Source organism: Equus przewalskii, chromosome 12, assembly GCF_037783145.1.
Source record: "Equus przewalskii isolate Varuska chromosome 12, EquPr2, whole genome shotgun sequence".
Taxonomy (NCBI): Eukaryota; Metazoa; Chordata; class Mammalia; order Perissodactyla; family Equidae; genus Equus; species Equus przewalskii.
This window is the reverse complement of record NC_091842.1, coordinates 41,840,310-41,859,961: the sequence shown is the minus strand read 5'-3', so window position 1 is coordinate 41,859,961 and position 19,652 is coordinate 41,840,310. Positions and strand designations below refer to the sequence as shown.

At 61.9% G+C, this 19,652-nt stretch overlaps 1 protein-coding gene and 1 long non-coding RNA gene across 2 annotated transcripts; one reads left to right on the top strand and one right to left on the bottom strand.

Annotated features, from left to right (window-relative positions):
- Positions 1-4,338: 4,338 nt before the first annotated feature.
- On the bottom strand, positions 4,339-11,018 carry LOC139074807 (uncharacterized). Its single transcript, XR_011524616.1, has 2 exons — positions 10,473-11,018; positions 4,339-5,859 (listed from the first exon to the last, which is right to left on the bottom strand). It is a non-coding gene; the product is annotated as an uncharacterized lncRNA (long non-coding RNA).
- Positions 11,019-11,114: 96 nt separating this feature from the next.
- On the top strand, positions 11,115-16,327 carry SOX8 (SRY-box transcription factor 8). The gene is made up of 3 exons (XM_070567111.1): positions 11,115-11,749; positions 13,117-13,343; positions 14,097-16,327. Exons 1-3 carry the CDS (start codon positions 11,328-11,330, stop codon positions 14,819-14,821), a joined length of 1,374 nt encoding a protein of 457 aa, XP_070423212.1. The 5' UTR covers positions 11,115-11,327; the 3' UTR covers positions 14,822-16,327.
- The last annotated feature ends 3,325 nt before the right edge of the window (positions 16,328-19,652 follow it).

Here is a 19,652-nt window from a genome sequence, read left to right as displayed (position 1 = left end):
AAAGAAGAGGTCCTGCACTGGAAGCTTAGGGGTCACTGGGTAAACTGAGGGGCACTTAGAAGCAAATCATTGAAGTAGATGTGGGTTTTTCTTATTCACTTGTCAGAGCTCTTTACATATTAAAGATCCTATTCTTGTGCGTATATTGCAAATGTTTGTCCTGGGTTTTTTGTTTGTTTCTCTTTACATCTTCTTCCTAGTATTTTGATATATGAATTATCAATACTCTTGTGGTCAAATAATCAGTCTTTCTTGTTTAATTATATCTTCACCATCTGCACTGTGAGCTCCATGAGGGCAGGGACTGGCTCTAGACACAGGATCCCCCAGATCTAGGCCAGACCAGCAACTTCTGGAACCCCTCCCCAACGTCCCCCCGCCCCCCGACACCACTGTTGGGGTAACAGCATGTGTGTGTATCTTACAGTGTGATTTTTTGTTTGTTTCTTTTCCTTTTCCATGAAAAACCCTCCGTTCGGAGCCCCCTGTGCAGTGGGACCTGTAAAAGACATTGCAGTGGGCTGGGCAAACATCTCTACGTCATGGCAAGCCGCCAGCAGGGAAGCGTGTACCCGAAGGCTCACAGCCTTGGGGGTCAGCGGGACAGTGAGCCCGAGCCCATGACCTGCCTCCAGGTCCTTCCACAAAAACCCACGACCTGCACCTCTCCTCTTCCTTGTCTAGGCACCACGCTCGGGACAGGCCAGCACAGCCATTCAGGGAGAGTGGGCAGAAGCCAGTGCCCTCAGCTCAGGCGAGGTCCCTGGGTCCCCATCCAGATGCAAGAGCTGCTCAGGGGACAGAAGGCCAGGAAGGACAGCTCTGCCATCAGGTGTGACCTGGTGATGCTTTTCAGGTGGGGACGGTCCTCACAAAGGGCCCTTTGTGCTCAGCTTCCCCTGGCCAGCGCTGCATTGTTCTCCCCAGAGAAGGGCACAATGGGGCATTGTGCAGAGCAGAAAGGGGCCCCTTGTCTGGCCTCCAGCTCACTGGGCTCTGGACGCTGGGCTCCCTCGCTGGGTTTGCCCAGGGTGGGCGAGGCCATTGGAGAGGTCTGCCGGGAGCTCAGGCTCTCACGTTTTCTCCGGGGTCACCTCCTGGGAGCTGACCACAGAGATCCAGTCCATCTGAGGGTCCGGAACCGGCACAGGAGGGGACCTCATGGAACAGCAAAGGCTGGGAAGTGGCTCAGCTCTTGCCCGTTTCAGCCTGAACGTAATCCACAGTGCACCCATATTATTCAGCCATAAAAAGGAGTGAAGTCCTGACACAGGCTACAACATGGATGAACCTCGAAAACACCGAGCTAAGCAAGAGAAGCCAGACACACAGGGCTGCATACTGTCTGACTGCATTTATATGAAATGTCCAGAACAGGCAAATCCTCAGAGACAGGAAGTCCAGGGTGGATCCCAGGGCTGGGGGAGGGGGTGAGGACTGATGATGAGGGGCATGGGGTTTCCTTGTGGGGTGATGAAACTGTTCTAGGACTGGAGAGAGGGGGCGGTTCCACAGGATGCGAATTCACGAAATGCCACAGAATTGTTCACTTGAAAATGGTTCATTTTCTGCTATGTGGGAACCCTGCACTGGTGTCTCAGAGGCACCTGAAAGGCATGGCTTTGCCTGGGACTAGGTCATGTCGTTTACGTCAAACGCACCTCTTCGTCTATCTTGGGGGGCATCTAACGGTTTTAAAATAATATTTAGACATGGGTACATCTTATGACCTAAGAAGGCACTCCACTTAAAAACCAACCAAATGAGGCCAGCCCGGTGGCGTAGTGGTTAAGTTCATACACCCCGCTTTAGTGACCCCAGGTTCATGGGTTCAGATCCCAGGCGCAGACCTAGACCCACTCATCAGCCATGCTGTGGCAGCAACCCACACGCAAAATAGAAGAAGATTGGCACAGATGTCAGCTCAGGGCTGATCTTCCTCATTAAAAAACCCCAAACAAATGAAAAACCCCAACAAAACCTCTTCTGCAAACCCAGAGTCAGCCCAGGGCCGGGATCCTCCTGCCAGAGAGGCCCAGAAATGCTTTCCTCTCACCCTGTAGCTCAGGGCCTGCAAGCCACAGGCACCTGGGGTCCCTCCCAAGCAGCCTGTCACCAACACCAGGTGCCGGAAGTGTGTGTGTGTGCACGGGGAGGGGAGGGGCCCTGAACCGCCATCTTCAAACAAAAAACTCCATGAGAAAAAGTCAGGCTGAGGTGCTTGAGAAGAGGCCTGGCTGTCCTAGGGCCCGTGACAGGAGGGCCGGGGCTGGGCGGAAGCGCCAAGCCCCACCTGGACAGAGGCAGGGAGAAGGAGCCCAGAAAAGGAGGAGAGAAGAGAAAAGGGGGGCTCCCCTGAGCGGAGCTGGCAGCTCAAGATGGGATGGTGTGGTGGGGACCCATGGAGGAGCCGGAACCCCCAGGTGGGCCGTGTCCCCAGCAGGCCGCCCTAGAGCTGCGGCGCACAGGCCCGCGGGCTGGCGGCACTCCCAGCAGCTGCGGGACGGCTTCACAGAGGAATGAGCCCCGTGTCGGCACCTCGTCCAGCTGTCCCCGGGCACCCCGGCCTGGCAGCCTCCTTGCATCAGGGCAATTGTCGCTGACGAGCATTTGCAGCTGTCTCTGGCACCCTCAGGAACCCAGCTTGGGCCCAAATCTAATTGTGCACCCTTCATTTACCCCAATTTTTCATGTCTTGACATCTGTTGATGGGGAGGGTAGGACCCGCTGGCACTAACATCTGTCACTTTCTTCTGGAGGGGTGGTCGGTTTCGGCCGGTCCCGCCCTGACTGTCCAGCGGCCAAAACCCCCTGGTGAGGCTGGCAGGTGCGGGTGGGGGTGGGCAGCAGGTGCTGGGCCATTTGCTGGTTGCTCTGGAACCATGACTCATGGACGGCTGTTCTGCTTGGCCTGCCTGTCTCCTCTCCCAGCACTGCCAGCTCCGGGCCATGAACGCTCCCATACCCGCACCCCAGAAGGAGACGTGCTTCGTGTGGCCCTCCAAGCTGGGGGGCCATGACTGTTGGGCAGAGTGAGAAGCAAGAAATCCCAGTGCATTCACATTCTCTGGTTATAGAGTCCTACAGCAGGGAAGAATGCACAGGTTTTTCTTAGAATCATATTCTACACTAGAAGAAGTCTTGGAAATGGCCTAGGCCATGGGTCACAAACAGGAGGCTTGTGGGCTGAATTTTGCCCACAGAGCTGTATCAGTTAGCATATGGGCTACCGATCACCACAATAATGCTGCGTAACAAACAGCCTCAAAACCACAAGTTGTGGGGCTGGCCTGGTGGTGCAGCGGTTAAGTATACATGTTTTGCTTTGGTGGCCCGCGGTTCGCCAGTTCAGATCCTGGGTGTGGACATGGCACTGCTTGACAGGCCATGCTGTGGTAGGCGTCCCACATATAAAGTAGAGGAAGATGGGCACGGATGTTAGCTCAGGGTCAGTCTTCTTCAGCAAAAAGAGGAGGATTGGCAGCAGTTAGCTCAGGGCTAATCTTCCTCAAAAAAATAAATAAATAAGATAAATAAAAATAAAGTAAAATAAAATATAAGGCCACAAGTTGTTGTGTTGGTGAGCAGTGCTACCCAGCCGAGCTGGGCTCAGGTGTGCATCTGTGGTCAGCTGAGGTCTGGGGGCCCTGGCTGGCCCTTGGGATGATGGGGGCCTCTCTCCAGCCATCCACAGGCCCCACAACTCCTTATGGCCTTGACCACAGCAGCTTCCACATTCCTCTCCCTGATTAGTTCCTGAAGGCACCTGAGCCCAAGACCCCTGATTTGGCCCAAACCTCTTATTTCACGGACGGGAGGGCTGAGGGTTGGGCTGGGAGCTTGTGCCCAGTGCCATCCATCAGCCGGTCTTGGCTTCCTCTGACCCTCGCCCGGTGATCCAAGCAGACAGTTCATTTGTGGAAAGAGTGAAGGGCATGCCTGGTACATGTTCTCCTTGAAGGCGAGCCGGGATGGGCCCACCAGCGGGAGACGAGCTCTGAAAGGTGCTAGTTTGGAGCGATGATGAGTTTACAGACAGAGAAAGCACAGTAACATCAGGTGTTGGCTATCGCACGCCGGGCATGCTATTTTATCCCAACTCACGCAGGCCCAGAAGTGCCCACAGAACAGACAGGCGCTCCCTCCACTGCGCTGAGTAACCCCAGAACTCCCCCAAAGTCGAAGGGCCACAGATGACAGCATCAGGTCCCGTGATCTCCAATGCCCTCCTGTCTTGGGGGAGCCCCAAACTCCCTCCTACCCCTTTCCACACCCCAAGGGCAGGAGGCAGGGGCAGGCGGCCTTCATGAAGCCCCAATTCACAAGCCACTCCGTAGACCTCGTTTCACGCTTTATTAGAACGCTTTGCCAGCACGAGCTTCTGGAGGGGAGGGCTCCCTGTGGGTCGCCACCCTCTGTCCGGCACCTGCCATGGCACAGGAGCTCCAGAAATGTTTGCGGAATGAGCCATGGAATAGAAAATGCTCAGATACACCCTCCAGGATCTTGCTGCATGGACCCACACAGGGGCCACATGAAGGGGGCTCTCTCCATCTCACAGTGGTCATCTGGAAGGTTGAAAGCCACCAGGAATGCCCCTCTAACCCCTCAGATTGTACCGTCACTTCCAACCGATGCTCAGAGGTCACATTAGCAGGAACTTTTCTCGTCAGCTTATCCAGGCCTCACCCACCTCTGCAAAGCCCACTCGGGGCCCCTCTGTCGAAGGAGACACTCGGCCTCTGCTTAGAAATCAGAGAGGGACCGTCAAGTACAACGCCCCAACCCACCTGTTCCTGAGGTCCCAGCTACCTCCTCTGATGACCAGGAACCGATTTCTTCTCAAACTGATGGCAAAGGTGACTGGGTGGGAACCCCCAGCTTGAGCAGCAAAGTTGGCGCATGTCCCATAGTCCTCAGGTCCTGGGGTGCAGGAGCAGGTGGCAACGGGTCCTGTTCCACACCTGCCACGTCCCACGAGGAAGGGGATGTTAGGTTGCGGCTGAGGAAGCGGGGGGGTCTGCGCCAGCCAGCGGCTGCCACACCTGCTCCCCAGGGCCAGGCCCCGAGGGACCAAAGCAAACAGGAGCCGAATGTCCTGCCCCACCTGGAGCCCAGGGAGGCAAAGCTGTGCCACGCTCGCTCTGAGCCTCCCGGACTCCAGCACCTTCACAACAGTGCCATTCTCCTCATGCAGGAGGGCATGGCTCTCTCCCATTCTGCCCACCGCTCCTGCCTGAGGGTGTCTTAAACCCTCCTCCACCACGCGCAGAAAAATAAATACTTGGCGTACGGGTGGAAATCTCCCAAGGGGGTGTGTCCTAATTTGCCTCTGGCATGATGAGTCTCTGGAACCTTCCATTGTGGCAGAGGCAGTCAGGGCCTGCAGCCGGCCAGACCCCTTTCTAGGAAAGGAGACTTTCTCTGTGACACGCTTATTTCAAGCCACTGTGTGCCTTTCTCTGTCATCCTTGATGCAGGGCTCCGCTTCAGAGAGGTTCAACTCAGACATCTCGAACAAGAAGCGTCATTAGACCTGAAGTCCCGCTTGGAAGGACGAGCACAGCGCTCGGCAGCCTGTCTGGGCTCAGAAAGCTGGTGTCCTAAAGCGAGGGTCAACTTCAGCATCCTGGCTCGCCTCCTGCACGTGGGCCCAGAAAGCCTCTCCTGGCCTCGTCACTTCTCAGGGGGGCTCAGGGCTCAGAAGACAGAGGAGCATGGTGCACGGAGCCGGGGACCAGGTGATGGCGATGGTGGAGGGCAGGAATCCTGGGGGCTGGGGTCCATGCGGTGCGGGCCCAGAATGGGAGTGGGGTCTGGAGCGAGGAGGATCTAGGGTGTGGATGGAGTCTGGGGGTCCTGGGAAGTGAGGATCCAATATGGTTATGGGGTCCAGGGTAGCCAGGGCCCATAATGGGGCTGGGGTCCAAGGGTCCAGGGGAATGAAGGCCCAGAATGGGGCTGGGGCCTGGGATCCAGGGGAGTGAGGGCCCAGAATGAGGGTGGGGTCTGGTGGTCCAGGGGAGTTTGGAGCCAGAATGGGGCTGGGGTCCGGGGGTCCAGAAGCCTGGCATCACACAGACCCCTTGTGCATGAACAAGGAGTGGAATTTACTGGCTTAGATATAGAAACGTCCAGAGGCACAGCCTGACCCCAAGTCTCCATTGCCTCAGCAGACTCAGTTTCCCCCTGCAGAAGACACTGCTGGTGCCTGGTCTGGACGCCCTGGTGCTCCCTCCACCCAGGAAAGGCTGCGTGTTGAGACCCCCAGGATCCTGCCTGAGGACAGCGTTTGGCTGCAGAAGCACCCCTGCCGAGATGTGCCGAGGCCATTAGAGAGATGTGCCGAGGCCTGCCGGCTGCTGCTGGAGCCAGCTCCCCCAAGCCCACGGGCTGGAGAGAGATGGACGGGCACAGCCGGATGCTTGGGGACCGCGACCAGCAGGGGCTGAGTGGAGGCCAGCGCAGAGACCACAGCTGCTCCCGACACATCTGCGCAGCACGTGTCCCCAAGCAGACAGCGCACACGGGGGCTCAGCTCCCCGGGTTGAGCATTGTCCCCTCCCGGAATCCTTTCAAAGGAGAACAGCCACGGCAGTGGCGTCCCCAACCCCGGGTGGTCGGAGGTCACTCCCAGGCAGTATGGGTTTTATCTATCAGGAGGCTTCAGAGCTGGCGAGAAGGTGCAGAGGGAGAGCTGGGAGCACGTCCACCCTGACCTGAGCCCGTGGGATTGCGAGGATGCGCCAGCTTGAAGCCGAGACACAGCATTGGAGGAGGCTGCACGGAACCAGTGCCCACCACAGACCGGCCCAGAACACCCTGGTCCTGGGGGCCGAGGGGAGGAATCTGGGCATGATCTTCCAGTGTCTTCTGCATGTGTGGAAGGGTGAGGAATAGAGATGGCCAGCTCCCGAGTGGACATCAGCCCAACCAAGGGGCCGCGTTCCACCCAAACCAGAAGTTCCCTAGCAGCTAGCAAACCAAGTTGGGGAGGGGCTTTCAGCAAAGAGCTGGCCCAGAGCTCTGAGAGTCTGTTACGAGGGGACGCTGCAGTCCTGGTGCCCTGTGGGGCCCCCTCCTCTCTCTCTCTGGACCCAGCGGGGCAGGACGAGCTGCCTTTACAGAGCTGCTTCCTCACCTTCGTCCTGGACATCTGGTTTCTGCAGACCGGCCAGTAGCTAAAAGCATCAATTGATCTCTGAGCTTGAGCTGGGGTCCCAAGGATGTGATGCCGACCTCCTCAGGCCGGCTTGTGGAGGCCCGGGCCAGGGCTGCGGACGCACAGGGGACATGCCGGCCCTGGGGCTCGTGGGCCCACGTGGCCTGTCTCAACACTTTTCTCTTAAAGACTGCAAACCACGGACTCAGCCTCCCTGACTGGAAGGCGAGGGCCAGGCGGAGGCTGGGCAGGGCGATGCAAGGAGCGATAGCAGGGTGTTCTCGTCTGTGGTGGCATTTATCCCTCAGCAGCCCCTTCTTTCCTACTCAGCCTCTGCAGTGTGTGCGCACGCACGCACGCGCACACACACACACACAAACACACACACAGGGGTTTCCTGAGCTGCCGTTCCTACAAGCCAAGGGATGGGCGCATCGGGGGTCCTTGTGCCTGGAAGCGGTTTCCCTGAGCCCTCCAGGCCTAGGCTGGCCAGGTCTCAGGTCTTGTAGACAAAAGGGGTGCCTGCCAGCCCACATCTCCTTCTTTGCAGGTACTCTTGGAGCCTCTGCCAGGGTTTGGTCTAGAAACCTCGTTTACATCAGCTTCCTTCTGCCCCAGGGCTGACAGTCCAGGGTCAGGTACCTGACCAAACTTGGCCAATGGGATCATCTCCCTGAAACCTCAAAGCCCACTCACTAGATGAAGGTGAGGCCATCTGGATAGCGGCAGGTGGGGGCAGGAAGGAGGAGCTAAGAGAAGAGGGGGGAAGGCAGGAGGTGGACTGAGAGGTGGTTCAAAGAGCTGCCCTTCAACTTTCAAGTCACTGTGGCCTCACTCTGTTCTCAAATACCCTGTACTCTTTGCTGCCTCAGGGCCTTTGCACATCCCCCCCCCAAGGGAATGTCCTCTCTTCTTTGAGAGATTGGAAGCTTCAGGTCTCAGCTTAACTGTCACCTCCCCAAACCTGCCTTCCTGGACCCCTCCTGCACCCCATGGTGAGTGTCTCGACCCCTTGGTGTGTGTGCTGTCACCGCCCCCCCCACCCCAACTCAAGCATCCTCTGGGCAGGGACTGTGCAGTGTGGTTCTATTTCATGTTGCCCAGAAAGCCCCTGGCATAAAGCAGGTGCTTCGTCAACACTGATGAAGACACAAACCAACCGTGGCCACCTCCTCCTCTGAAGGCCACATCCCGGTGTCCCCTCAGGACCAACCCAGCAGCTGAGGACACAAACCAAGGTCAGCATGAATGAAGGATGAGGCTGGATAGTGCACTGGCCAACTTTGGAGGGCTTCAAGACAGTGGAGGACTTGGGGGCACTTCTGGGCACCAGCCCACGTGCCAGCAGCCACCCCGGGCTGTGGGGCTACACTGCAAGTGCTGCCTCCCCGGAAGGGCACCCACGCTCTGGCGGGGCTCTGCCTCCCCCCACCATCCCATGGGACTTGTGGCCTGCACAAATTCAACAGGGGCTGCCCACCAACACCCCCCCACCAGCCCTCAGGGTGGTCACTGCAGCTGGTGGAACCAAGGGTGGGGCCTAGGACGGCACGTGCCACACCACTGTGCCACCAGGGTCTAGCCCAGACTCCCCCAGCTTGGCCTCTTTCCCTCCAAGGGTCCCAGGGGTCACCTGTGTCCGGGGACACAGCTGTGAGGTGCCCCTCTGTGGGTCGCTGGGGAGCGGGGAGAGGCTGCCTGGCCCACCGTACCCAGCGCAACCTGGGCTTCGTTTTCCTCAGCAAAGCAGAGTTCCTCGTGAAAACCCAGACCTGGTGCCTGACAGTATGCGCGCGAGGCATGGGGAGCAGGCGGGATCTGCTGAGGGGGTCTGGGCAGGGCAGTGGGGGCCTCCGTCTGTCATCTCTGCCCCCTTTTCTTAAACCCTGCTTTCACTGGCAGGGTTACTGGGCCAGTGAGCTCAGCAGGCACCCCCACTTGGATCCTCCCTCAGTGTCCTGAGACTGCAGAGCGGGGACCCCAAAGGGAAGGGTGTTCCCTGGCAGGTGACCCGGCAGAGATAAGAGGAGGACAGGTCACCCTGGAGGCCGGCTGGCCCTCACCATCATGTGGGGCCTCCCAGCCACTGTTCGCCTTGAAGAGCGAGGCTCCCCGTGGTGCTTTCCAGGAAGGCAGAAGGTCGGGTTCACTGTCTGGGGCAAGCGGGTTAGCCCAGCGCACAAAGACAGCAGCCTTCTGGTCACCCTGCAGGTGGCAGCAGACCTGGGCATCGCAGGCGCCGGGCGCCTCCCTCTTAGGCCCTGAAGCGTCCCGTAGAGGCAGCGGCACCCGCTGTTCCAGGTCCCCCGACAGCCCCCGGAGCCACCGAGGCCAAGGCCTAGTCCCCAAACGGGCGGTCCGGACGGGACCCGGCTCCAAGGCCTAAGTGCGCAGCGTCTTCCTCTCTAAGGAATTGGCAGCCCCCCGCGCGGGGGCGGGCCGTCGCCGGGGTCGGGGCAGGAGGCGCATCCTGCGCGGTCAGAGGCGCGGGGGCGGCCCCCGGGTCGGGAAAGGTGCGCGGGGAGACGCTTCAGCACCACTCGCCGGCTTTCGATTCGGAGTTTTCTGCTAATTTAGACCAGCCCTTTCTGCCGCCAGAGAGACGGCGTCACTCCTTCGGCTGCGGCGGCCACTCGCCTAGGCGTCCAGGACTCGGCGGGAGGCGCGCGGTCGGGAAGCTGGGCGCCCTTGCCCGGAGTCACTTGGGGCGCGCGGGCCGCAAGCTCCGAGACGCGCGTGTTCAGAGTCGGCCGCCCAAGGAGGGGATGGCGAAGCTCTGGGCGGCCGGTCCGTCGCTCCCGGCGGGTTTGGCGAAAGAATCTGAGCCGCCCTCGGGGACCGCCGGGCCCAAGGCCAACTCGCGGGGGCGGCCACGGGCGGGGACTCGGAGCCGCGGCCCGGCGCTTGCCTACGGGGAAATGTCCCCTCTCCGACCCCGCCGCCCCCCAACACACGGCGGCACACCCCGCCCCCTTCCCTCCTTGGCGGGCGCGCCCACCTCCTCCACTCCAGGCTCCCCGAGCGGCCCCTGCCCCCCCGGACCACCCAGGACCGCTCCGCTGGACAGCCTCCGCGCCCCCACCCCCCGGGTCACGCCCGGAAGGCCCTGGGCCCCCGCGTCCGGCCACGCCATCCGCCGGGCGGCCCCAGGGACTCAAGAGCGAGGGTCAGCTCAGGCCCCGCCCAGCGCTCCCGCCCCCTTCAGCTCCTAGGACCGCGCCCCCGCCAGCGCTGTCTACGCTCGCGCGCGGTCCGGGCGGGGAACCTGGAATCGCCCAGCTCGCAGCCGCGGCCCCTGGGCGCGAGTTACCTGGACGCGCGCGGCGCGCAGACTCGGGCGCGCTGGAGCCTCCTGCATGTCGCGCTGGCCCTGCGGGCGCGGAGCCCGGGCTTTGAGGCTACGCGGTCCAGCCGACCCTCCCCTGGGCCGCAGGCTGGCAGCAGTTGACCCCGGCGCCTCTGGGCTGCGGGCGAGACGTCGGGGCTCAAGGCGGGCTGGTTGGGGGGGCCCTTGAGGACGCGCCTCCTTGCGGAGCCGGTTGCGCGACGGGACCGGAGACGGGACGCACGGGAGCCGAGACGCGCCCGCAGAGGGAGCAGGGCGCCCCGGAGCGCCCCACCGCTCCCTTCTCTGACCCCTGTTTCCTTCCCGCTCCTCCTGGAAGGGGGGCCCACGGCGTGGCGAGGCGAACGGGAGGGCGCGTGCACAGCCCGGGCTCCGGTCCTGGGCTGCCGGGCGCGCCGGGCCCCACGTGGTGCCGCGCCGGGCGGGGCAGGAGGGGGCGCCGGGGGATTCGCGGCGCTTTCTTTAAGGTGGGGGGAGGGGGCGGGGGGCTCCAAGCTCCGCCCCCGGGGGCAGCGGAGCGCGCGCCGGCCAATGGGGAGCCGGACAGGGGGCGGGGTCTCGCGGCCTCAGCTTAAAGAAACTTGTTGCGGGTCCCTCCGCCGGGACTGAGCCTCGGCGGCGGCGGCGGCGGCGGCGGCGGCGGCGGCGGCGGCGGCGGCGGCTGGAGCGCGGGATCGGGCGGCGGCAGCGGCGGCGGCGGCGACGACGACGCAGGTCGGGCCACCGCGCGGCCACCTCAGGTCCCAGAGCGGCCGCAGCGCAGCCGGGCCTCGAACCCGGTGTGCGTCCCCGGTGCGCGCCCCTCCGCGCGCGGCCCCGATGCTGGACATGAGCGAGGCCCGCGCCCAGCCGCCCTGCAGCCCGTCTGGCACCGCCAGCTCCATGTCGCACGTGGAGGACTCGGACTCGGACGCGCCGCCGTCGCCCGCCGGCTCCGAGGGCCTTGGCCGCGCGGCAGGCGCGGGGGGCGGTGGCCGGGGCGAGGCGGCCGAAGCGGCGGACGAGCGCTTCCCGGCCTGCATCCGAGACGCCGTGTCGCAGGTGCTCAAAGGCTACGACTGGAGCCTGGTGCCCATGCCGGTGCGCGGCGGCGGCGGCGGCGCGCTCAAGGCCAAGCCGCACGTGAAGCGGCCCATGAACGCCTTCATGGTGTGGGCGCAGGCGGCGCGCCGCAAGCTGGCCGATCAGTACCCGCACCTGCACAACGCCGAGCTCAGCAAGACGCTGGGCAAGCTGTGGCGGTGAGTGCACGTCCCCGGGCCAGGGCGGGACGGCGGCCCGGGCCCCGCGGGCTGGGAGCGGGTCCTGGGGTGCGCGGGGGCTCGAGGAGGTGGCACCGCGCCCGGCCTCGGCCCTGCTCCCAGTGGCTGTTCCCAGGGCGAGTCCTAGTGGAAAAACCCCCTCTGGCCAGCTGGGACCAGGCACGGGGTACTCAGAAGGGCCCGTGGAGGGCAGCGGGAGGAGTGTGCAACCGCCCAGCACATTCCCAGAGTTCGCGAACAGCCTGCTGAAGGCAGTGGCTGGCATGCCTAGTTGGAGACCCCAGCTGTGAGTGGCCCCAGATCCTGGTGGCCTGTCCCTGCCCCCGAGGAAAGGTGGTTTCTCTCTGGAAGCAGGACACAGCCTCCAGCAGTGTGCTGCTCTCTCAAGGTGCCCCTTCCTTGGAAAGGGCTCCCCCCTCACTCTCCGACCACCTTTCCGAGGGAGTCCAGAACGTGGGGGGAGGAAGTGCATGTCACCATCCCCACAGCTTCTTCCTCTCCCCTGCCACCTCTGCACCCCGCAGCAGGGAGGGAGTGGGGTGAAGTGGTGTCCAGCAGAGACAAGGTTTGTGCACACTGGGGCCTGGGGAAGCTGGTCGGTTCTGCAGAAAGTAGGACAGCAGCAGTGACAGAGTTGCTGCTCAGGACAGCCCACCCCAACCAATGCTCTCCGCTTGGGTTTACCATGGACAGCTTTGGCTTTGGGGTGCTGGTTCCCCACATCTCACTCCTCTCTGTGTCAGTGGGTGCTCAGAGTTGGCGTGAATGTCTTCTGTGCTCCTGCCTCTCTCTGGTCTGGGCACTGTGGACCGCGGCAGCCCGTACCTCTCTGCCCCTAAGCCCAGTCCCGCAGGCAGTTACCGGTGAGCTTCTGGAAGGGTCTGAGGGGCTAGTGTGTGTTCAGAGCTTCAGTGAGGACCACTGGGTTTCACCAGTGTTTCCAGAGGTCTGGGAAGCTCAGCTGCCGGTGAAGTCCCGCCGGGTTCCCGGGAAGTCTCGCTTTGTCCAGTGTCTTCTCAGCTCTGTCCTGCCCTCCTCCCCCGCCTGCCTTGGAAACCCCAAAGGGAGAGGACAGACAGCTCAGCGAGAGGGGAAGGAGGAGGGGAAAAGTGGAGACAGAAAGGTTCGGGTCTTGTTCTGGCTTGTTCCTGTGACCCTGATGAGCACAGACCTCAGCAAACGGCCGGCCAGCTTGAGCCCTCCTGTCCTCAGCGAGGGGGGAGTGCCTGCCTGGTGGCCGCCGAGGCCTGGGAATGCACTCAGGCCTCCCTGGTGGGGGTCGTCCTGGTCCCCTGCCAGCGCCACCTGGGCACCCCGCCACCCTGCTTCTGCCCTCTGCTCTACAGCTTGCTGAGCGAGAGCGAGAAGCGCCCCTTCGTGGAGGAGGCCGAGCGGCTGCGGGTCCAGCACAAGAAAGACCACCCGGATTACAAGTACCAGCCGCGCCGGAGGAAGAGCGTGAAGAGCCAGGGCGACGGGGACTCAGGCACTGAGCTGGGCCACCACCCCGGGGGAGCCGTGTACAAGAGCGACTCGGGCCTCGGCGACACGCACCACCACAGCGACCACGCAGGTGGGTTCCCGGGGCCACCAGCCTCTGACACTCCCCAGCGGGAGAAGTAGGGGTTCTGGCCGTGGCTGAGATGAGCAAGGGGGTTGGGGGCAGGCACCCTCGAGAGAATCAGGCCTTCCTTGGGTACCCAAGAAAGTCCCCAGACCCCAGGTAGCAGCCGTGTCTGACGCACTCAGTGGGGGTCGCCTGCTTAGCCCCCTCTGAGCACCGAGGGTATGATGGTTTGCCCTGTGACCTGCTGCTTTCTGTCCTGCCCGAGGTGTTTCTGCGTCCCCTGGCTTTCTTGCTGGTTCTGACCCAGGACTCAGTCATGCTGCCTGCGTGGTGGTCAGCCCCCAGCTCAGGATGAGACTGGCCAGAGTGGAGTCCTGGCCAGCCAAACAGTCTCGGTCCAGTTGGCTAAAGCCAGCATTCTTGGGGAAAACAGGTTCTGTGTGGGTTGCGCTGTCGTCATGTGCACCGGGCTGGGGTCTCCTTCCCCCACTGTGGTCTTCGCCGTGGGGCCTTCATGGCCCCAGGTCTTCCCCCAGAACAGTGCTTCACGGAATTTCCTTGGCCGAGGCGTGAGGTCTGGGTCTGGCTTTGCTGGAATTTCTGGGAAACGTACAGGAACAAAAAGCCGTTGATTCCTACCTTCAGTTAGCGGGGCTGGTTTTCCTCCCGTGCGCGCCTTGCCAGCCTGGCCGGCCCTGCCAGCCCCACCCCACCCCCCACAGAAGGGGCATTCATCCCTGAAATGTGCTCTGTCCCCAGGGCAGACCCACGGGCCGCCCACCCCGCCCACCACTCCCAAGACAGACCTGCACCACGGGGGCAAGCAGGAGCTGAAGCTGGAAGGCCGCCGCCTGGTGGACAGCGGGCGCCAGAACATCGACTTCAGCAACGTGGACATCTCGGAGCTGAGCAGCGAGGTCATCGGCAACATGGACACCTTCGATGTCCACGAGTTTGACCAGTACCTGCCCCTCAACGGCCACTCGGCCCTGCCCGCAGACCAGCCCACCGCTGCCAGCTCCTACGGGGGAACCTCCTACTCACACTCCGGCATCGGGGCGTCCCCCGTGTGGGCCCACAAGGGAGCCCCGTCAGCCTCGGCGTCGCCTACCGAGGCAGGCCCCCCGCGGCCGCACATCAAGACGGAGCAGCTGAGCCCCAGCCACTACGGTGACCAGTCACACGACTCCCCGGGCCGTGCCGACTACAGCTCCTACAGCGCCCAGGCCAGTGTCACCACAGCCGCCCCTGCCGCGGCCGCCAGCTCCTTCACCAGCTCGCAGTGCGACTACACTGACCTGCAGGCCCCCAGCTACTACAGCCCGTACCCCGGCTACCCGGCCAGCCTCTACCAGCACCCCTACTTCCACTCGTCCCGCCGGCCCTATGCCTCACCCCTGCTTAGCGGGCTCTCCGTGCCGCCTGCCCACAGCCCCCCTAGTAACTGGGATCAGCCCGTGTACACCACCCTGACCAGACCCTGAGGGCGCTGTGGCCGCATGGAGGGGCCCGCGTCGGCTGTCGGCTGAGGCGGACTTTATCTTGGCGAAGACGGCCGGGGCCTCGGAGGCCCTCGGGAAGTTGCGCGTGGAGCGGAGGAGAGGCGCGCTTGGTGTGCACGGCTCGTCAGTGCCTGCTGGGGTCTGCGGGGAGCTGGCTTTGTAGCCCAGGCCACTTTGCCTGCAGATCTCCAGACTCCCATCAACGGACACAGCCCTCCTTTCCTTCTCTCTCTTTGTGGGGACTGGCAACTCCGAAACGAAGGACGGCCATTGGGTCCTCTTCTGCACAGACACCGGCACCTTGTTCTGTACCTCGGTGGGCGCAAAGCAGCAGGCACAGCCCAAAGGACAAAAGGAGGGAAGGGACAAGGGGTCTCCGGCCGCCTGCCTTCCGAGGTCCTGGCCAGCCTTGGCACTGAGACACCCCAGGACCAACGACGACATCCCCACGGCAGGGGGGCACCCGCAGCCTGGTGGGCACGCGTCTGCAGGAGCACCTGTGGGGACCAGCCCATCAGATCCGGGTGATCCTTGTAGCTAGGGTTCTCCTGAGCGAGGTTTGGCTGTGACTAACACTTCTCTCCTTTTATTTTATAATTTTTATTTTTGAAGCTTAAACGTGTTTGGTTTTGAAAGCTGTTAAAATGTATTTATGTTCTGTATTATTTTATCTGTAATTAATGAATTGATTTGTGCAGAGAGTAGAATTTAAGACAAGACGGAAGCCGGGGAACCGAGGGGGAGGGCGAGGACGGCAGGGGGCCTAGGGCCTTTGCCCTGGGCATTTTGGGGGTGCCGCGGAGGTCCCCGAGCTCCAGGCCCCCTGGGGGGGCGGCTGGGCCCCTGAGGGAGGAAAAGGATCTGCCTCATAGTCTCTGATCAGGTTGGGGACCCAGGCACCTCGGATGAAGTTGAGTTTTAGCGGGTGTGGGCGTCGCTGAATTTCCCCCCTGCCCACCGCTGGTGCCAAGCAGTAGAGACGGGAACTTCCTGGGAGGACGCGGTGGCTGCAAAACGCGTTAATCCCGGCTCTTAGGAACCAGGCGCCACCTCCAAGCTGTGAAACTGAAACCTTCTCCACTAAGCGAGTTTAGATTCTTAGTTTTAGGTGAGTAACGCCTGACTGACCTGCCTGCTTCCGCTGTGTGCTGAGCAAAGATAACCGCCTACTTCACGGAAACTTGTGCCTTTAAGACTTTGTCAATTGAAAGACATCTGAGATGTTGCTCCTTTTTACTTTTTCTACTTTTTCCTACCATTTTCTAGAAGAAAAAAAATTTTTTTCTTTTTTTTTTTTTCGGCGTATCTCTTTCTGGGGGTGGGGGCAGGGAACTATAGCAAACCCGTTTTTACGCCATCTATTTTTTGGTGTCGAGTTTGGACTTTCGCTGTCACTTACCTGCTGTGTTTCGCTACTTTCTGACCAAGCAAAGCTAACTTTTGTACAGATCGATTTGATAAAATTAAAAAAAAAACGCTTTTTATCTACGTGAGCTGCAATTTGTGTGTTGCTTTCCGTAAGCAGGGGCGGCCTGGGGGGGGGGGGGCGGGATGTGGGGCTCCAGGGCCTTGGGGTCCCTCTTTGAAGGGCTTGACCAAGACAGGAGTGGGGTTCTGTGAGGGTTCACCCCGAGCCCCCTCAGAGGACGTGGATAGTTGGAGCCCCCGGCCCAGCCAGACTCAGACCCACACTGAGGGTGGAGACAGCTCCCTGTCCCAGTGGACGGCCAGACCACCCCACCCGCAGGTGCTGTGTCTGAATTTGAACACCGTGGGTCTAGAAACCTCCAGGAAGCCAGCGATAGTCTTCCTTCCCCGGGGGGGCCTCCTTAGTAGGCAGAATGGGTCCAGATGGGCCAGATTCTGGGCTGTGGTTTCCTCCCAGCAAATCCCAGAGCCTGTCCCTGGGTGGCTGACGGCATTTTTCGGGCGCTGGCACGGAGCCAGACTGGGAGCTGGAAGAAAGCCGCCCTGCGGGAACCGGGCAGGGTTGTCTGTTGGCGGAAAGTGTTTCTAGGGAGAAACGGTTGTGGGGAGCGACAGCAAGCGAGGGACAGCCTCACCCTGGGCTGGGCCTCACTCTGGGCTGGGTCTCCCCGGTACACGCGCCCTCGGCCATGCAGGGCATCACGGTGCCTGGGTGCCCGCCTCCAGGCTGTGCAGACTGGAGATGCATCCGGACACAGGAGGATCCAGCTCCCCACGTGAAGGCAAACACACAAGGCAGCTGCCTCTGTGATTTTAACGGGGTGGCCCGGGTAGGGGGGCGGACCCACCCCGTCCCCTCGCCTGCCCAGCCGCCTGCGTGGCTGCAGTTCAAGCTTCGTCCCTCGCTCACGCTGGGGAGCCATGTCCAGGGCCTGCCAAGAGCAGACTTTGGGAAGAGCTGCCGGGTTTACGAGGTCCGGGGCGTGCCAAGCCTCTCAGGCGAGGAGGGGTCTCGGAGGGGGCTGCCAAAAGCCAGGCTCAGAGATGCCCATGGCCTTCACAGCCCGCCGCCTGCGTGGAAATGGCCCAGCCCGTCCTGAGTCCAGCCAAGGGCTGTCCAGGTCCATATGGCCCTCTGAGCTGCTGCATTGACACCCCAAACCAAGGAAAACCCCGGGCGTCAGGCCTGCTGACAGAGTGGGCACGGCTGCCCCTGTGCTGCTCCGGGACTCGCTCCGGTCTTGCCAGGTTCCCGAGGCCCGAGGCGCTGCCAGTTTTGTTTGGAGTTGGCGGGGCTCCTGTGTGTTAACTCCCCGGGTCCCAGCCCTTCTCCCAGCGGCCTGCCCTGCTCTGAACGCCCCCGTGGGTCCCAGGCGAGCCTCCCATGGGCTTCCTACATCTGAGCTAGTGAAGCTTCAGAAGAGGAAGGACGGCCACCACTGTCCTGCGCTTCATCGCTGCCCCTGCTGGGACTACCTCCCCTCTCCGGGGCCTGGTTGGTGTCTTCCCCATTAGAGCTTTCTCAGGCACCAGAAGCTGAGCCCACAGCCAAGGGCCCTGGGAGTTGTGGGGTCTCTGGTGATGCTCTGAACAGGAGGCAAAGGGTGGACACAAAGGGATTAGGGTCACTGGGAGGGGTCCCGGGGCTGCCCTGGTCCTCCAACTGGTGAGGGTTTTTCCGGCAAGCTCTCAGCTGACAATTTTATTCACAAGGCTGGCCTCGGCCCCACCCAGCCCCAAGTCCAAGGGGTGTTTGCCCAAGCTCGTGGGGAGCCCCATTCCTGCTGAGAGCGTCGCACCAGCCCATCCCAGGGATGGGCTGGTGGGAAAAGTTCCTCATTTTTTACTTACTCGCCCAGAACAGAGTGTGTTGCCTCTGATCTCAGCTGCACAGACTGCCCTGGTCCAAGAGAAAGGGGAAATGGTGTTTAGGGTCCAGCCCCACTCCGATGGACTGGAAAAACCCCTTCTGGTCCCGCACACAAACGCTCTTCCTGGGCCGACACCGGCTTTCGGGAGCAGATTTTCGGTTTGGTGTGAGTTTATGGCCGGTGTGGTTGTCAGCCCCGGGAGGGCTAGTGTCCTTGGAGCAGCTGACGTGAGAGGCTGAGCCCTATGCACCAGGCCAGTCCCAGGGGTCAGACTTAGGACCCATCCAGGCTGCTGCAGCTTTAGGCCACATTTAGGGGGACAGCACCCAGGCTGGCTGTCACAGACCCCGGGGCCCAGCCTGATGTCTGGACCCCAATCTTTCCCCCGCAGCGTCTGGTCCGGAGCCTCCAGCCAGCCCAGGATGGGGGATCTTTGTCGACCCCGTCTCTGGCCGACCAGGCTAGCAGGGGCTGCTGTCCACGGCATTGGGGCTGGGGGAAAACATGTTTCTGGGTGGTGGACATGTCCACCGGACACTGGACCAGCCCTCACCACCCTGTGTGGACAGCTTCCTCAGACACCTTCCACCAGGCTTCAAGAGAAACCTGTGTGACCAGGACCCACTCTCAGGGCTGCAGAGCCAGTGGTGCCAAACCTTCCACCCTGGGCCACTGTAGACCCCGGGACAAGGGAGACGGGGCCACCCCCACCGGGCACTCGGGGCCAGGAATCACTCCCGAGGGACGGAGACGAGCCACGCTCTGCCCCCAAAGGCAGCTCCCTGTCTGGGGCGCCTGCTTCACCTGTTGGGAAGAGCCCTCTGCCCTGTTCCCCGAAGCCTGTGCTGCAGCCTTGGCTCCATCCTGAGGACGTGGTAGCAGTGGAGCTGGCCACTGCAGGCAAGGTGGCTGTGGCCTCCTGACCACCTGCTGCCCCCAGCCCAGGGCATGCCCAGGAGCCACAGAGTCCCACCCTGGTCCCCTCTCCCAGGGACCCCCGACATTCCTGAGAGCTGTTGGGGGAGGGGAGGAGCGTGATCTGCTGTCTGCCTTGTCAGAGACTTCGTCTCTCAGAGCCTCCTGCTGCCACATCTCAGTCTGGGCCAAGGCCTGCCCGATTCTGGGGTCCCCTGTGCCCAGGAGGAGCAGATCTACAGACGACGTCTTCCCAGGATGGGGCTGTGGGGACCCTGGGGCTTCCCCGGGGTTGCAGGAGGCTTCAGAGAAGAAAAGTCTGGGAGGCAAGGAGCAAAGTGGAGACGCACACGGGGCTGGGCCCACCCTTGCATAAGGACAGTCCTGGAGCAGAGAGCAGATGGAGGCCTGGCACTGCCCGCCCCCCACACGGGCGACCCCTGGCAACCAGGCTCTGAGGGGCATCCTGTCTTCTGCTGCTTCTGGCTGGCTTTGGGGCACCTGGCTTCCCTCTGGGAGCCACGGTTTCTCCACCTGTGAGATGGGAACAACCCCCAGGGATGCTGGGGGGACTCGGTGAGATCAGGACCCTCCTGTGA